Source organism: Oncorhynchus clarkii, chromosome 7 (assembly GCF_045791955.1).
Source record: "Oncorhynchus clarkii lewisi isolate Uvic-CL-2024 chromosome 7, UVic_Ocla_1.0, whole genome shotgun sequence".
NCBI classification, from domain to species: domain Eukaryota; kingdom Metazoa; phylum Chordata; class Actinopteri; order Salmoniformes; family Salmonidae; genus Oncorhynchus; species Oncorhynchus clarkii.
In genome coordinates this window covers 61,162,172-61,179,167 of record NC_092153.1, presented here as the reverse complement: position 1 = coordinate 61,179,167, position 16,996 = coordinate 61,162,172, and the positions used below count along the sequence as shown (strand labels likewise).

The 16,996-nt window shown below is 38.8% G+C and overlaps 1 protein-coding gene across 1 annotated transcript; it reads right to left on the bottom strand.

Moving 5' to 3' along the window:
* Positions 1 to 1,175: 1,175 nt before the first annotated feature.
* Positions 1,176 to 3,125, bottom strand: LOC139413588 (homeobox protein Hox-C6-like). The gene is made up of 2 exons (XM_071161115.1): positions 2,545 to 3,125; positions 1,176 to 1,996 (listed from the first exon to the last, which is right to left on the bottom strand). Exons 1-2 carry the CDS (start codon positions 3,035 to 3,037, stop codon positions 1,698 to 1,700), a joined length of 792 nt encoding a protein of 263 aa, XP_071017216.1. The 5' UTR covers positions 3,038 to 3,125; the 3' UTR covers positions 1,176 to 1,697.
* Between the last annotated feature and the right edge of the window lie 13,871 nt (positions 3,126 to 16,996).

The window sequence follows — 16,996 nt, the reverse complement described above, 5'->3', positions numbered from 1 at the left end:
TTTTTGGGTCGCTATACTGTAAGTTCGCATTTTTTTCACTGTGGCTATATGTTTTATATTGAATTGTATCTGGAATTGTTTTCTAAATGGCTTGACTGATCATAGCAACAAGTTTCTCGATATGGCAGGTTTGGCAGAAATCGAAATAGTCGTGCATAAGTGTGAGTAATTGCATAGCCTACAACGACTCTTAGAATGATAATGCCAACATAATAATTCTCATAAGAGTAAATGAAACCCAAAGTTCTCTTTATTGATGTTGCATCACTGGTTTATCTGAAAAGACAAAGGCAAACAGAGTGTCCTCCGTAAACAACGGTAACATCGCCTGGCAATGGTTTTAAATGGCTTGTGTGTGACTAAGAAGGCCTTTTAGTATTATGCTTGGTATTACGTTACATATGGCCTACCTAATAACACGAATTACAACCTTAAACCATACAATGTAAGAAATGGAAGTCTATTCAGACTAGAAAATTAGACAGGCCTCACAGACAGTGATGTTCTATCGAATTGTGTGTGATTTGCTTTTCCTCTCCTCTCCCCATCCACATTTTCCAATATTTCTGTAGCTATTTGAAATGACTAGTCTATTCAAAGATTTCACTGCATGGCTTTGAAAAAATGTGGGTAAATTTAATTGCTTTAACATCTCAATGAGCCCTACCACAGAGAGACACAGACAAATATCAGAGAGCCACAGAACATTTATTTATTTTAAGTGACAAAGCTTTGAATTAAAAAAAGAAAGGCAAAAAAACATGTAGTTTTAGGTCTATTATATGACGAATAAAAAACTTGAACAATGACATGTGTACACATTTAACCTGGAGGGCTATAATGCTGCTGTTTGAGAACGAGACTAACTTGGTATGGTGGGCGCAAAGACATGGACAACTTTTTTATTAACAGTTTTATTAAATATGACTTGACGTAAATGTCATACATCACTGTTATTGTTTAATTTTAGATTTTCATCTAACGCTACAATCTAAGCCACATCGGTCAGTTATTATTTGACCACATACTCAATGTAGGCTACTGGTACATATCTAAACATAAATAAAGTAGGCCTACTTACTACAAAAAAAGTTGCGGGTTGCACACAATGCTCTCACAGGGCTAAGGCATGTATAACAGATACACACACACACACATATATATATATATATACAAACGTATAAACGATTTAGGTAGTTAGTAGAATAGTTTTTTCGTACAACAGAACAGCAAAACCAAAAAAACATCAATAAGTTACACAAGTGGATGTAACGCTTGTAGTTTAATTCACATATTCTTTTGACAATCATTTTTGGAAAAACATATTCGTCATAGGTGTACAGACATCTGAGAACCATGTGTTTTGCATCGTTGTCAAACAACATTTATGAAAATACAGTAATGAACGTCTTCTTGTTACACACAGTCTTTGTAGGCCTTATGAGGGAATGTCAAGTAAAGGAAAGAAATTCTGTGGTCACCGTGAAAAGTTCATATCAATACAGAATAAAAAAAAAGGCAAACATTGACGCCTGAAGATATCTTGCATCCACGTTGCATTTAACGCAGCCATATCTTTGAATACACTAGTGTTTTTTATTGTGCTAAAAAATAGTTGATAGGTACTTGCTAGGTAGTTAAGTTATTCTCACATCACGGCGGATTGATGCATATCGTAGGCTAGGATATGAAGTCGTTCATTCTTTCTTCTCTTCTGTCGCCTCTTCTATGTCCTCTTTTCCTGTGTCTTGACTTGCCCCTGCCGAACCACTTTCGGCGAGAGTGGACGTTAGATTGCTTTCCTTTTTCCATTTCATCCGGCGATTCTGGAACCAGATTTTTATCTGACGTTCCGATAGACATAGTGCGTTGGCGATTTCGATACGTCTGCGTCTCGTCAAGTAGCGGTTGAAATGGAATTCCTTTTCGAGTTCTAGAGTTTGGTATCGGGAGTAAATTTGGCGTCCTCTTCGCCTGTCAGAACCGTATCCAACTCCTGAATGGAAACACAATTTTGAATTATCATAATCTGGCATAATCAATATTTTTACGTAGGATATGCAATGTCACTAGCCGAACACACGCGCACACATAATTACAAAAAAACACGGAAATAATCGATGTCTAGGATATAGCCTAATTGTGTCAGTTCTTACATGCTAGCCTATGTTTTGCAATTATCTAAATAATCAACAACAGTGGTGGTGCACACTGACGCAACACACATACACTTCGCTATCAGGGGAACCCAGTCCACTGAGTGATATTTGAAGAGATTATAGGTTATTCGTTTTACAATACCTTGAACTCTTTAATATGGGTGACAAAGGGATTAGCTTAAAATATATAAACTATTTTGTTTTGAGGGACATGGGGATGAACTGTGACTGAGACTTTTTCCTACGAAGATAAAAGGCCTTTATTGCATGCGACAGGGTGCTGCTGTAGTAATGGTTTATGGGGTGATAAAAAGTAGCTTCCCCAGTCGTAAAACGGACCAGCTCGTTTAATTCATCTCTAGGAGTTTGTAATAGGCCTACTCACCGCTATGAGAGTTCATCCGTTGCATCCACGGGTAGATCTGAATGTTCCCCTTTTGTTCCTGTGAGCCGTTCCTGCCTTGATCAGACGGGTAATCCTGCGCGAGCGAGCTTTGTGAACCTTGTCCCAAACTGCTCTGCCTACAGCTGGGTAGCACGTCCTTGTCTTGGTAAAACACGTTGGATCCATACTCGTACGGTCCCCTGGTCGAGCCGAATACAACGTTGTCTTGGGGAGAATAGAAAGGCGAGGAATATATCCGGTTTTGGGCTACAGCGGTTCCGTAGGAGGAGAAGTGTCGAACTGGGTCATAGGTAGTTGAGTTTAGGGCCACGTTTGGTAAAACCTCTTGACCACCAGCTAAATGGCATGAGAGCGACGGGTTTGCGAAATAAGAATTCATACCTCCCTCTCTCCCTTGCTCCCTCTCTTTCCCTTTCCCTCCCTCCCTTTCAATATCAGCTCTCTTTTTATTCTCTCCCTCTCTCACACTCATTAAGTCACTCTCTTTTTTTCACTGTCAGCCTATCTTTTAATACAGGCACGCTGTATGATTTCTTTATAATGTATTTCTGGACGCCAATAAAGACACAAGACACCGCCGAATGTTGTCGCTAAAGCCTCACTCTAGGATGGACAAGATGACAATGTCAGCTGACCAAATTTCCTCCAATACAAAGCAGGGAGTAGAGGGACTGAGGGAGAAAAAGTAACTTAATTTAAAAAAATTCTCAGTCAAAACTACTCTCGCATATGCGCGCGCACACACACGCCATCGTAATCTAACACGTGCACACAGGCGCGTGCACACACACGCATAAGGAATACATACATAGGGAGCATTTACGCGCATGCACGTACACACACGCACACGCACGCACACGCACACACACATACACACACACACACACACACACGTCTCCTCTTGCCAATCTGCTCCTGCAACGCATATTCTTTGTTGTACAGTACTATCCCATAGCAACATAATAACACTCCTGTTCACAAAGGTATAAAGAAGATTCAGTGTGTGGATGAATTAAATCAGATAGGCCTTTAGCAATAAACATTCACAATAAGAATTAGCCTAAATGTGGAATTTAGCATGCTCTATTTAAATTATTTGACTTGAGTCCAGTCTCTTGTAATTAAAAAAAAGATTGGACCTTAAAGAAGAACGGGAGTTATGTTTCTTTACCTCTCGCGGTTGAGAAAATATGATTAGGGTTTATAACCGCAATACAGTGTGATTCAGTTCAAAAAAGCTTGACAATATTGCCCTCTTAAATCGATTAATATGTTTTTATTCGGTGTGGGTTACATAGTTTCTAAACGGATTAAAAAACATGATTTATGTTGAAAAAAGAGGATTAGGCGGGCCTAATCCAATTGTTAAAATAGAGTCAAGAAAACGTGTTTGGGTGACTTTTAATTATATTATTTACAATAACAACAAATAGATAGATAGGGAATGCTTTAGCCTAATATGAATGGACTGAATGTTGATGTACTGATAATATGAAGGCCCATAACACAATGATCTAATACTTCCACATAGTAAGTATCGCGTTAATCCAGTTTGACATAAAATAAATCCTAACACAGGCTTTGTTTGAAGGCTACAGGCTGGCAGGATAACTGAACATCGTAATCTTACACGTGCACACAGGCGCGTGCACACACACGCATAAGGAATACATACATAGGGAGCATTTACGCGCACGCACGTACACACACTCACACTCCTCACACACACATCTCTCACACACACACACACACACACACACACACACACACACACACACACACACACACACACACACACACACACACACACACACACACACACACACACACACACACACACACACACACACACACACACACACACACACACACACACACACACACACGCACACCTATTTTCTCATTACAGTTGGAATGACACGAAAATGGAAAGGGTTCACTATTGCTTACGGCAAGAGAGGCCTCCTCCTATTGCTAATGCTAGCCATAAAAATAAGTTATGTATATATTGTTGTGGATAGACGGGCATGTCTTTTGGGGCTTCTCCATCAAAAAGCGAACAGGTCTAGGCTACATTTGATAGCGTGTGAGGTTAACCGATATAGGCAACATTTTATAAGAATTAGATTAGACCTGGTGCACAAAATTCGAGAAACCTATTCGAAGAGGTAAGAAAAGTCTTATATTGGGACAAGAGGCTTTTAGCTGCGTTACCCCTTTATTCAGTAATTCTTCTTTCGGCAGAAAGAGGGGGGTTTATGGCAGTTTTAGAGCGAAAGAATGTCTTAACGCCTGTGTAAGCCGCAGAAGTCATAAAACCAGACAGATGACGGATTCTAGTCTATACTATTCTCCTGCATGCACTGTGTGTATCCGCGTGTGGGAAATCCTCGCCCATACAAATAAATTAAATGCACTAGTGAATGGAAGGCTTTAGCGTTAGAGCATGGAAAGAAAATACACTTTAATTAAAGACATTTAGTGGTGCCTTTAAAAAACGTGTATTACTACAAAGAAGGCTACAGGCCTAAACCTTACAGCATAAAATGCAACAGCAAGAGAGCAACATTTATTGATAGGCTAAGTTACAGTATTGCAGTGCAACATTAGAGGGTTGTAACTGTAATATGTTGATAATTTGTTGATGAAATAGCTAAGCCAGTGTGGAGATGGAAAATATGAATCATTGTCGGAATAGGTCTATTGTAGGACAATACAATACAAAATAAAGAATGAATGAAAAACGAATATAGCTAACATCTTGATTTTCAAATATCCACTAAACATATTTAATATGTGTTTCAAATGTGTCTGTTGCGTTTTGTCTTGGCCTCGGTATCAAACTCAAAATATTAGACTTCCACACAAACTAACGTTATTTGTAAGACAAGACATTGGTAGACTATTCTTTTTGGAGTAACATGGGAAAGATTAAACCGACTTTTATGACAAGTTTGATGATTTCGATTGATATCCACATAGCCTAATCAATCCTACTCTGCCAGAAGAGGACTGGCCACCCCACATAGCCTGGTTCCTCTCTAGGTTTCTTCCTAGGTTTTGGCCTTTCTAGGGAGTTTTTCCTAGCCTCTACACCTGCATTGCTTGCTGTTTGGGGGTTTAGGCTGGGTTTCTGTACAGCACTTTGAGATATCAGCTGATGTACGAAGGGCTATATAAATACATTTGATTTGATTTGATTTGCCTTCCAAATAAAAGTTCAGCACTCGGTTTAATCGAACTAATGAGCTCACGGGTCTGGCAGAAGTTCTCGGATACAAACGTGGTGTTCCCCAAACAGCCTTTGATCTCTAAATCCGAACGCCTTTAAAAGGCTATTGCTTTTATGACAAACGCAGCAGTTGGAATGCAGTGGGATGTTATCGGTGAGCCTTTCTGTAAATTGAATAGAGAACTTACATGGAACCTTTTATCTCTGTAAGCCTAGTTTGTCATGCAACTTTAGATAATGAATATATGTATTAATTGAGCCCCCCCCCTCCTCATACACACAATATTAGACTATACACGTTGAGTAACCTATATCTATCTCTTTTATAGTGCTTCTCTATTCCTCGCGTAAAACATATGTTGTTGCAAGGCTGATGCGCTATCTGTGAAGGAAACGTGAATTGGGTTGGGGGAGAGGTAGAGAGTGGTTTTTATTGTACTATGGAAGTGGAAGTGTATGGGGAAGTGTTTTATTGCACCCTTTGTGGAAGACAGTCTGGCATTTGCACGCAAAAACAACTTTGGAGGTCTTGAGGTCTGCAACTAAAACGGACTAAAACCATGTCGCCCTGATAATGTTAAAATGGTGTTCTATGGAAGACACAGCAAGTCTAACAAAGCCTTAGAAGCATACAAGAGTAGCACAATTATGCATTCTAAAACAAACTATTGCAACTCTAACTCTGTCTTATGCGCCAGTAGCACGAAGAGAATAGGTTAGTAAATAACTATACTACACTAATAATACAAATTATGGTATCAGGGTTATGGGTTATATTCAATATTACTGGTTTAAGATGAGATATTATATAAAAAAATCATTAAATTACAATATTATCTTATATGGGCAAAACAACCTTAAACGTAGTCTTTTTAAAATAAATTAAGAAAAGCAGCTGTCCAAAATGATCACATAACTTGGCTACAATAGTCTCTCTCACATTATAACGATAAGGCTTTTGTTTCAATGCACTTTCATATTATTATTATAGAACATAATTATTCAGAGTATTTCTAACATTTGAATAAAGCACAATAGCAGAATGTGCAACATAGCCTTCAGAATTTTAGGGACAATCGCCTACCAAAGAGATTCAGGGCTACATTTGCGATATGCCCAATAATCTCTAAATAATTTGAACCACTTTTTTTGTAGTTTCAAAGATTTGTATCCCCAAATAAATTAACATATCGAAGGCCTACCCCTGTAAGTATAAAGCTTTTAAAAGTGACTTTACCCTATGCCATTCTCTAAAACCCTCATCAGTTTTTTAGAAATGTCCTGCAACCCCATACCTGCTTTTACAGCTAAATAAATTAACATTAAACTGATATGAAAACAACCACAGTATAGACAGAGTGCGCCTAGAGAAAATCAATGGCTTTTCTAGTAGGCCCGTGCATTTTAGGTGCAGCGTTTTAAATTTCAACCAAATATTACGCACAGGTTCTGTCTAGACGCCCACAATGTTATCGTGGCATGAAATTTGCTGACTCGAATAAATATATACTCTTGTTGTACTTGATTTTCATTTTTCATATTGAGCTTGAGTAGCTAGAATGTTTATGTTTATGAAATGTTGTAGTCTAGTAGGCTATATGACCATACTATGACACAAAATATATATGGAGCATTACGAACAACACCGCGTGCAGCTTACTGTGGGCTATCCAAACAACATAATGTTGTTATTTTGTCCTATATTGTGTCAAAGCTAACATTTAATTAGATAAAACCAAGGTGACTGAACACACCCTATTGACATAGACCTACTGTGTGTTCTCGCATTATCGATCACACAGTAGTATTGGCAGTGACAGGATTTTGAGGTGCTGCGATCTAACACTAGATGGCAGTGTTGACTGTAATACATATTAGGTGTGGGAAAAGAGGTAATCAAAGTTTGAGCCTGAATTTGTAGGCTATTGCCAAATGCTATGCATGACAATCACACGTTTGATTTTATATTGCTGTGATGCGTTATTGACTTACGCGTCGAACACACCGACAGTGATATTGCATTTTGTTACACCAGAATTACTTGAATTTCCAATGAAAAGCTGCGTTTGCCTTGCAGCATTGCGTTGCAGAGGAAGTTGCAGTGCGTTCGGTGTGGTGCATACATTGGATTTATCGAACGTATGTGTCAAAACTGTATGAGTAGACGGCTTGACAGAAATGGTAGCAGAAAGTGAATTTTTAACTTTTGTGGCATACATATCCAGACGATGCTGTATACTAATTTGCACAATACACTGTCGGTGTGTTCGAAGCCTGAGGCTATCCATTGTGTAACTAAATAAAGTGTTTTGCGTTGGTGATCCATGATGATGAAGTGTGTATTTACATATATGTATGTTATCGAAGGCCTACCCCTGTACATTATACACAATACACATTAGTGTACAGGCTGCTATGTAGATTATACACATTATACATTAGTGTACCAGTTCAATAAACAAAACGAATACTTGCACAATGTTATGATGATGACACCACCACAACCGTCAGCACAACCAACCATCAATAGTAACTTTGTTTTGCCTGCTCATGTTGCAATATGGTTCAGATAAGTAACTAACTGAACAATGGGTCTTTGATTTACGCATGTGGAGCAGCTTTACCTACCTATATAATATCATTGTAAGGTTTATAAGAAAGGCTACAGCTTGTCCCATCGCAATACATTGTCACACAGAGACATCGGTCCTAAACATTAAAGCCAAAACAATAACCTAGGCCTGGTAGTAAGGTATGGTTAGTAATTAAATAGATGTTCCCTTTTTTAACATCGAATGCTTGACTGCAGACTTACTGAGAAAACCCAATTCCCGAATCAGACCAGGGTATCATAATGTATCACACTGGATATTTAATGTACATACAATTCAAGAGTTAAATAAATGAAATCGCTCAAATTTTATCGGAACCATTACAGTAAATCATGCCAGGCATCAATGCACCAACCAGCAAGCTCTCTACCCCACAGGTACCAGTTACTTTTTATGGTCTGGTACAAGAAGCGTTGCCACAAGCTAGTCCTGGTGATTCACACAAGCCCTCTTGCATATTTCTGTCAGAATCAAAATGATTGCTCACGTGTGTTACAGCGAGCTACTACTAATATCAGGAATAGTTCCCCAGACCCACTTGTAGATGAATTGCAGAATATATAGCTTGGTGTGTAGCTTATTACTAAACAATAATACATACACTATACCTTTATTTTGTGCATTTGATGTTTACACAAACAGATCTAATGACGTTACAATAGTTATACCGATATCAGGGGAAAACAATATGTCCATAGACCATAGACCTACAGTGTCAATACAAGTATACATTAGATGCATGATTTGGTAAACTGCATTTTCCCCCCATTAAGCAAAAATATATGTTACATATTTAAATACATCCAAAGGCCACAGACCATTCGATTAATTTTAAACCAATAAGGAACGCAGAAACCCAAACTTACCTACGTTCTCCTTGCTGCTACAGTGACGTACATCCACTGGTCCAGTAGCTACAAGCGCTGGAGGGAAACCAAGGAGACCGAGGAACCCAACTTGTTAATATCCAATATGTCGCTTGTATTCTGTTCAACGCTGTAAAACGAAATTAAAGGTATTCCGGTTCTGAAGTATCACAATCCACAACCTGGATCCGAGTAATCTACTCAGGTTCCACTTCTGATTTAACAGCGATGAGCGCGCAAAGGGAAGAGAGAGGGAGAGAAAGAGAGAGAGAGAGAGAGAGAGAGTGAGAGAGATTGAGGGGGAGCACTGGATAGGGACGGAGGAGACACAAAGCGAGAGAGGGAGGGGAGAAGGAGTAGCAGTCAAATGGAATGGCAAACATGTAGGTGTCCTGCAAAAGAAAACACATTTCTGTATAGAACGCGAAAAATGCTGTCGCTTAAACGGACAGGTCGTGTACCGATTGAGAAAGATAGTAATCAGGGAAAGACAGCAGTATAAAGTTCATGTTCATGGAGAGAGAGTCACATGTCAAGTTACAGACAATCCAATTTCCGATTCAGTCGTAAAGTTTTATAACTCAGTTGTAACTTTCCCACTAAACAATCAGGAATGCGTTGCGCCTCCTTCATGCCTGGCCGACCCATTCTCTATATCTTTCATTTTGCATAAGGACACTTCACTATCTATGGAATAAGATCAACAACTCCAGAAACTCACATCTCATTCAGTATGTGTCGATGAAAGCTAGTCTAGTTAATTGTCTTATTATTTCCATGCTGATGTGCCTTCCTTTACGCAATTGCAGAGTCCTATATGCCAACTTACATTTCCATCGATAAATATAGTTCTGTTTTTCTTTGCTTCTGCATCTGAAAACATCAGTCACATAGCCTACATTTTAGTCAGGGTGTAATACAGCATTTACACGGAGGATGTATCCTGCAAATGCACCAACCACTCCTCCACATGCGCAGTCATGCGGGTAAACATATCGTCACCAAACATGTGCGCGCGCATGCTGTACCTTCATCCCAGGTCAGCAGCAGCAGCTTATTCTGTACATGATGGAGATCAGCTATAAAATATATCTAAAAAACATGTTTTAGACCTTTGTTTACATGAAAACATATATTTCCAAGACAGAGACACATTCATGTTATCAATTGATTAGATGACAGTATGAGATTGTCTAACTCTGCCAATAGAAATAGCCTAATTGATTTGATTCTAATCCTATTGAGTACATCGTCAGATGGTCTGTATACCATTTTAAAATAATTCTGATGACAGCATAGTTTGCTTATTAATGTGAGACTGCCCTAGTATTCATTCCTGCCTTCATTCTCTACATGTTGTTGGCTATGTGAGCACATTGTAATGTTGTGTAATTATAATATGCTCGTAATGGTCTAATGCAGCTGTTTAATACTTGCTGTTACTGGCAGAGAGGTTTGGAACTATCTTTCTTATTGGTCTATTAACTCATTTACAGCATGGTGATGTCACCATGGAAGGCCAAAACAGGCTGAAATTTCAGGCGGTCTTTTCAAACAGCTCTAAAACATGAAACACCGAGAATCTCACTTCCGATAAACAGCCGATCGGTACTTATCACAGTGGGAGGCTGTTCCTTCTCTTGCTAGAACAAAACCAGTACTTGCTACGTGCAGACACGTCAGTGATGAACCAACACAATGCTTGTCAGTGGCCACCAGCTAATTGGAGAGCCCGAACCCCTACAAAAAAAAGAATAAAAGAGGGCGTTTTCTACATACATTCATGGATGAGCCAGTCACACTTCATATGCAATGTAGGCGATGGGGTGGTAGCTAGCTAAGTGCACAGACACAATGTACACAACACTAAATACTTCCTACAAGCTAGTGAACCACTGTAGCTAGTATTGACATTATAATTAAATCACAATGGATTAGCTAGTTTCCATGAAACAGCTGCCTGTGTTAGGTGCCAAGTTAGCGCAGTGTCCTTAGCTAGCTAGTTATGTTGTGCTAGTGAATATGCTAACGTTTGCTAGCTAGCTAAACATTTGTCTATGGGCTGGCACTGGCAGTATGGGATTATGGCAAGTTAATTAAATTGTTTGTTTCTCTTCTTGCTATGTAGTTAACTAGCTGTGGCCATCTGGCTAGTATCAACAAAGGCTTTCTAAAAAATAGACACATTAAAGCAGACTGCTAACACTCTGTTCAGAGGTGCTAAGTACTGTTGTCAGGTAAATGTTTAACAATCCTATATTTATAAAACAGGAAAATCATGTTTTTGACTGCACTGTGATCATCAATCATGTTGCACCATGGATTGAAAAATAAACTCATCCACTATACAAATTAATAGTTTTATTCTGCATATTGTTAATATTTTACTGTAGTGGGCTATATCAGGGTCACACAGAGTGTTTCTTGGTAGTCTTCAACAAATCAAATCAAATGTTATTTGTCACATGCGCTGAATACAACAGGTGTAGGTAGACCTTACAGTGAAATGCATACTTACAAACCCTTAACCAACAATGCTTTAAGAAGTTTTAAGAAGAAAAAAGTAGAAATCAGAAAATAAAAGTAACAAATAATTAAATAGCAGCAGTAAAATAACAATAGCGAGGCAATATACAGGGGTACAGAGTCAATGTGCGGGGTCACCAGTTAGTCGAGGTAATTGAGGTAATATGTACATGTAGGTAGTTAAAGTGACTGTGCATAGATAATAAACAGAGGGTAGCAGCAGCGTAAAAGAGGGGTCTGGGTAGCCCTTTGATTAGCTGTTCAGTAGTCTTATGGCTTGAGGGTAAAAGCTGTTAAGAAACCTTTTTTCGGTACCGTTTGCCGTGGCTGGAGTCTTGAACAAAAATCTACTTTGAAACGAAAGTATACACCTCACACACATAATTATGGGCTTAAAAAGAAGAAGACACCTGTACCATGTCAGATATAGAGTTGAAATGTATATATTTTTTGTATATACATCACAGAAGACTGGAAAAAAAACTTTGGCATTGTCTGTTTAATTATTTTAGTTTTTTATTAATTATGAAATTATGACAAATATGAATAACATTCCACAAATGAGGCCACAAGGTCATTTGACTGCAAGAAAGGGCTACCTGTTATTATTAAGCGATGTAATGAGGGTGATCACTTGCCTACAACGATATTAAGGTGCATGCCACCTTCACATGATGCATATTCCTCTTTCCACTAAAATATAATTGAGGATTGCATTTTAGTTTTTGGGAAGAAATGTCCGCCATAATGGAGCTCATTCTCGGTGTGCACAATTAATTAACAATGGAGGATAACTCAAGATTGGCCACCATTGTTTACACTTAACACAATACTTAACACAATAATCATGGATAGCCTATACCTAGAGAGTTGAGCCTATGAAATCTATGAAATCTTTACATTGTAGCGTGTAAGCCTACTACATTTCCTTTTAATATTTCTAGCAATTGAATATGTAGCCTATACACAGTACACTTTAAATAAGTCGGTAAAATACATTAAAGTTGGGCTATCTAATAAACAAAGTTTTTAAAGAACAAATATGAGACTTAATTGTTCATATGGCGGTGTATTAGGTTTTCCTCTTTAAAAACAACTGGTCAAAGAAGAGAAAACCAGACAATCGTATTGTTTGTGGAGGCCTACACTGAAAGCACCAGTATACTAGTGCAGGGGTATTCAACTCTTACCCTATGAGGTCCGGAGCCTGCTGGTTTTCTGTTCTACCTGACACCCACCTGGTTTCCCAGGTCTAAATCGTTCCGTGATTAGAGGGGAACAATGAAAAAATGCAGTGGAACTGGCTTCGGGGTCCAAAGTTGAGCTTGAGGGCTATAGTGTGTCAGAACACAGAAGCACCGTCGAGTTTATTTGCCGTCCATAAAGTTAACAGGTGGTTACGACCTTATTACGGAAGTGGTCTCCCTTCATGACAATATAAAGTATAAAGGGAAACGGGTAGACAATGCTCACAGACAAATGTCGCTCTACAGAAAACTTCCGGAATTTCGGCAGTAAACAGCATATAGAATAGGCTAAATCGAGCCGGAGACATTCAAGTCAAGAGAGTTTTACTAGGGGGCCCAGTGTAGGTAAGAAGGCATCTGAACATCTGACTGTGGCGGCATTGATTGACAAGGTGAGTTTTATTCGGTAAATATACATGTTAAGGATATTTTTTTTAATTTTACCTTGATTTAACTAGACAAGTCAGTTAAGAATACATTCTTATTTACAATGAAGGCTTACCGCGGCCAAAACCTAACGACACTGGGCCAATTGTGCGCTGCCCTATGGGACTCTCAATCACGGCCGGTTGTGATACAGCCTGCAATCGAACCAGGGTCTGTAGTGACGCCTCTAGCACTGAAATGCAGTGGCTTAGACCGCTGCACCACTCGGGATATATTTAACATAGATTTCTCATTGTACAAGCTGTTCTTTAGTTGTTTGTAGTCGTGTTACGTAGACCTATGTGTGGCATTTTTTATTTTATTCCAAGAGATGGTTTAAAATAATATATTGAGTTTAGGCTAGGCCTGTGTGGTGTTAAATATGCATAGGATATGCACCATATTCCAATTGCCACACTGCGCTGGTTACGACTATATTTGGTCACCTTATTTTAAGGGTTAGCCTCCATAAAATAACAAATCCCTGAAAGGTTTCGGGAAAATGTTAGACAAGACCGATAGGACTTAAAGGACTTAACATTTAAATATTAACATTTCTTATTTCCTGTAACCTGCAGACTGCAATAGGCCTATGTGCATATGATTTCTAACATCGCCTACTCTATGATTTGATTGAATTTAAGTAACCTAGAGTAACACATCGCAAACATCTTGTACAGTGCCTTCAGAAAGTATGCATACCTCTTGACTTATTCGACATTTTGTTGTGTTACAGCTTGAATTCGAAATTGATTAAATAAATACAATTCTCAACCATCCACACACAACACCCCATAATGACAAATTGAAAACATGTTTTTGTCACAAATGTATTGAACATGAAAAACAGAAATATCTCATTATATAAGTATTCCCACCCCTGATTCAATAATTTGTAGAAGCACATTTGGCAGTGATTATAGCTGTGAGTCTTTTTGAGTAAGTGTCTACCAGCTTTCCACACCTGGATTGTGTAACATTTGCTCATTATTCTTTTCAACATTCTTCAATCTCTGTCAAATTGGTTGTTGATCATTGTGAGACAACCATTTCCAGGCCTTGCCATAGATTAGAGCTGACAAGGTAAAATTCTGTTGTTCTGCCCCTGAACAAGGCAGTTAACCCACTGTTCCTAGGCCGTCATTGAAAATATGAATTTGTTCTTAACTGACTTGCCTAGTTAAATAAAGGTAAAATAAATATTTTAAAAATTCTGTAGAATTAAGTCAAAACTGTGATTCAAGAATATTCACTATCTTCTTGGTCAGCAACTCCAGTGTAGATTTGGCCTTGTGTTTTAGGTTATTTTCCTGTTGAAAGGTGAATTAATCTCACAGTGTCTGGTGGAAAGCAGACTGAACCAGGTTTTTCTCTACAATTTTATTTGTGATTGCTTCATTCTGTTATTTTTTTATTTTATTTTATTTTTTACCCCTTTTTCTCCCCAATTTCGTGGTATCCAATTGTTGTAGTAGCTACTATCTTGTCTCATTGCTACAACTCCCGTACGGGCTCGGGAGAGACGAAGGTTGAATGTCATGCGTCCTCCGATACACAACCCAACCAGCCGTACTGCTTCTTAACACAGCGCGCATCCAACCCGGAAGCCAGCCGCACCAATGTGTCGGAGGCTACACCGTGCGCCCGGCCCGCCACAGGAGTCGCTGGTGCGCGATGAGACAAGGAGATCCCTACCGACCCGGACGACGCTAGGCCAATTGTGCGTCGCCCCACGGACCTCCCGGTCGCGGCCGGTTACGACAGAGCCTGGGCGCGAACCCAGGGACTCTGATGGCACAGCTGGCGCTTAACCACTGCACCACCCGGGAGGCCCACATTCTGTTTTTTTAACCGGAAAAACTTATCCGTCCTTAATAATTACAAGCATACCCATAACATGATGCAGCCACCACTATTCTTGAAAATATGTAAAGTGATACTCAGTAATGTGTTGTATTGGATTTGCCCCAAACATAATGTTTTTTATTCAAGACAAAAAATGTATTACTTTGCCATATTTTATGCAGTATTACTTTAGTGCCTTGCTGCAAATATGATGGATGTTTTGGAGTATTTGTATTCTTCTTTTCACTCTGTCAGTTAGGTTAGTATCGTGGAGTAACTACAATGTTGTTGATCCATTCTCAGTTTTCTCCTGTCACAGCCCTTAAACTCTGTAACTTTTTAAAAGTCACCATTGGCCTCCTGGTGAAATCCCTGAGTGGTGTCCTTCCCCTGGCAACTGAGTTCGGAAGAACGCCTGTATTAATAAACCAAGTGCAATAACTTCACCATGCTCAAAGGGATATTCAATGTCTGTATTTATTTTATTTATACACATTGACCACTAGATGCCCTTGTTTGCGAATCATTGGAAAGCCTCCCTGGTGTTTGTGGTTAAATCTGAGTTTGAAAATCACTACTCAACTGAGGGACCTAACAGATAATTAATTGTATGTGTGGGGTACTGAGATGAGGTAGTCATTAAAAAATCATGTTAAACACTTGTATTGCACACCGAGTGAGTCCATGCAACTTATTATGTGACTTGTTAAGAAATGTTTTACTCCTGAACTCATTTAGGCTTAGTATGAGAACGTATTGACTCATGATATTTCAACTTTTTATTTTTAATTCATTTGTAAAAATTTCAAAAACATAATTCCACTTTGACATGATGGGGTATTGTGTGTAGGCCAGTAAAACAATTATATTTAATCAATTTTAAATGCAGGCTGTGACATAACAAAATGTGGAAAAAGTCAAGGGTGTGAATACTGAAGGCACTGTAGCATACTCTAATCGTTGCATAATAACGTATGGACGACAAGAGATTAAAGATGCACATAGAAGCCTACACACCTGTTTCTCTTTCCATAAAAAAATACATATTGGATTGCATTTTTGTTACTGGGCAAACAACAACTAGAAAAATAACGTCAAACAGTACTAATATAGTGTGTAACAACAAATACAATTTATCTCGTCTTGTAGGCCAAATAGCATAATATACATAATATACTACTCGACTTAATTGAGATAATTTATCAAATATAACTAAGCTATTTAGTGATTTTATACCTCTATGCCGTATAGTGGTGCACATACAGTATGTGTTGAAGAGGTAGAGTATACATACTTCCATAATAGGCAATGTTGAAAATGTACCAACAAAACATAGCATGGCGTTTATCTTCCCATATATCCAGACAGCTACACAAGGGTAGAGGGTATTTGAAATGTCCTGTGAACATACAGTAAGGTCGCCAATGCGGTTTAATGTGGATGTCAGTAACTTCTGGTATAGGCGGGTCTCAAACAAGAATATAACTGCCTCCGGCACACACACGCGCGCACACACACACACACACACACACACACACACACACACACACACACACACACACACACACACACACACACACACACACACACACACACACACACACACACACACACACACACACACATACATGTACAATCACTTATACTGTATTTTGGGCACCTATAAGGTAGCTTGGA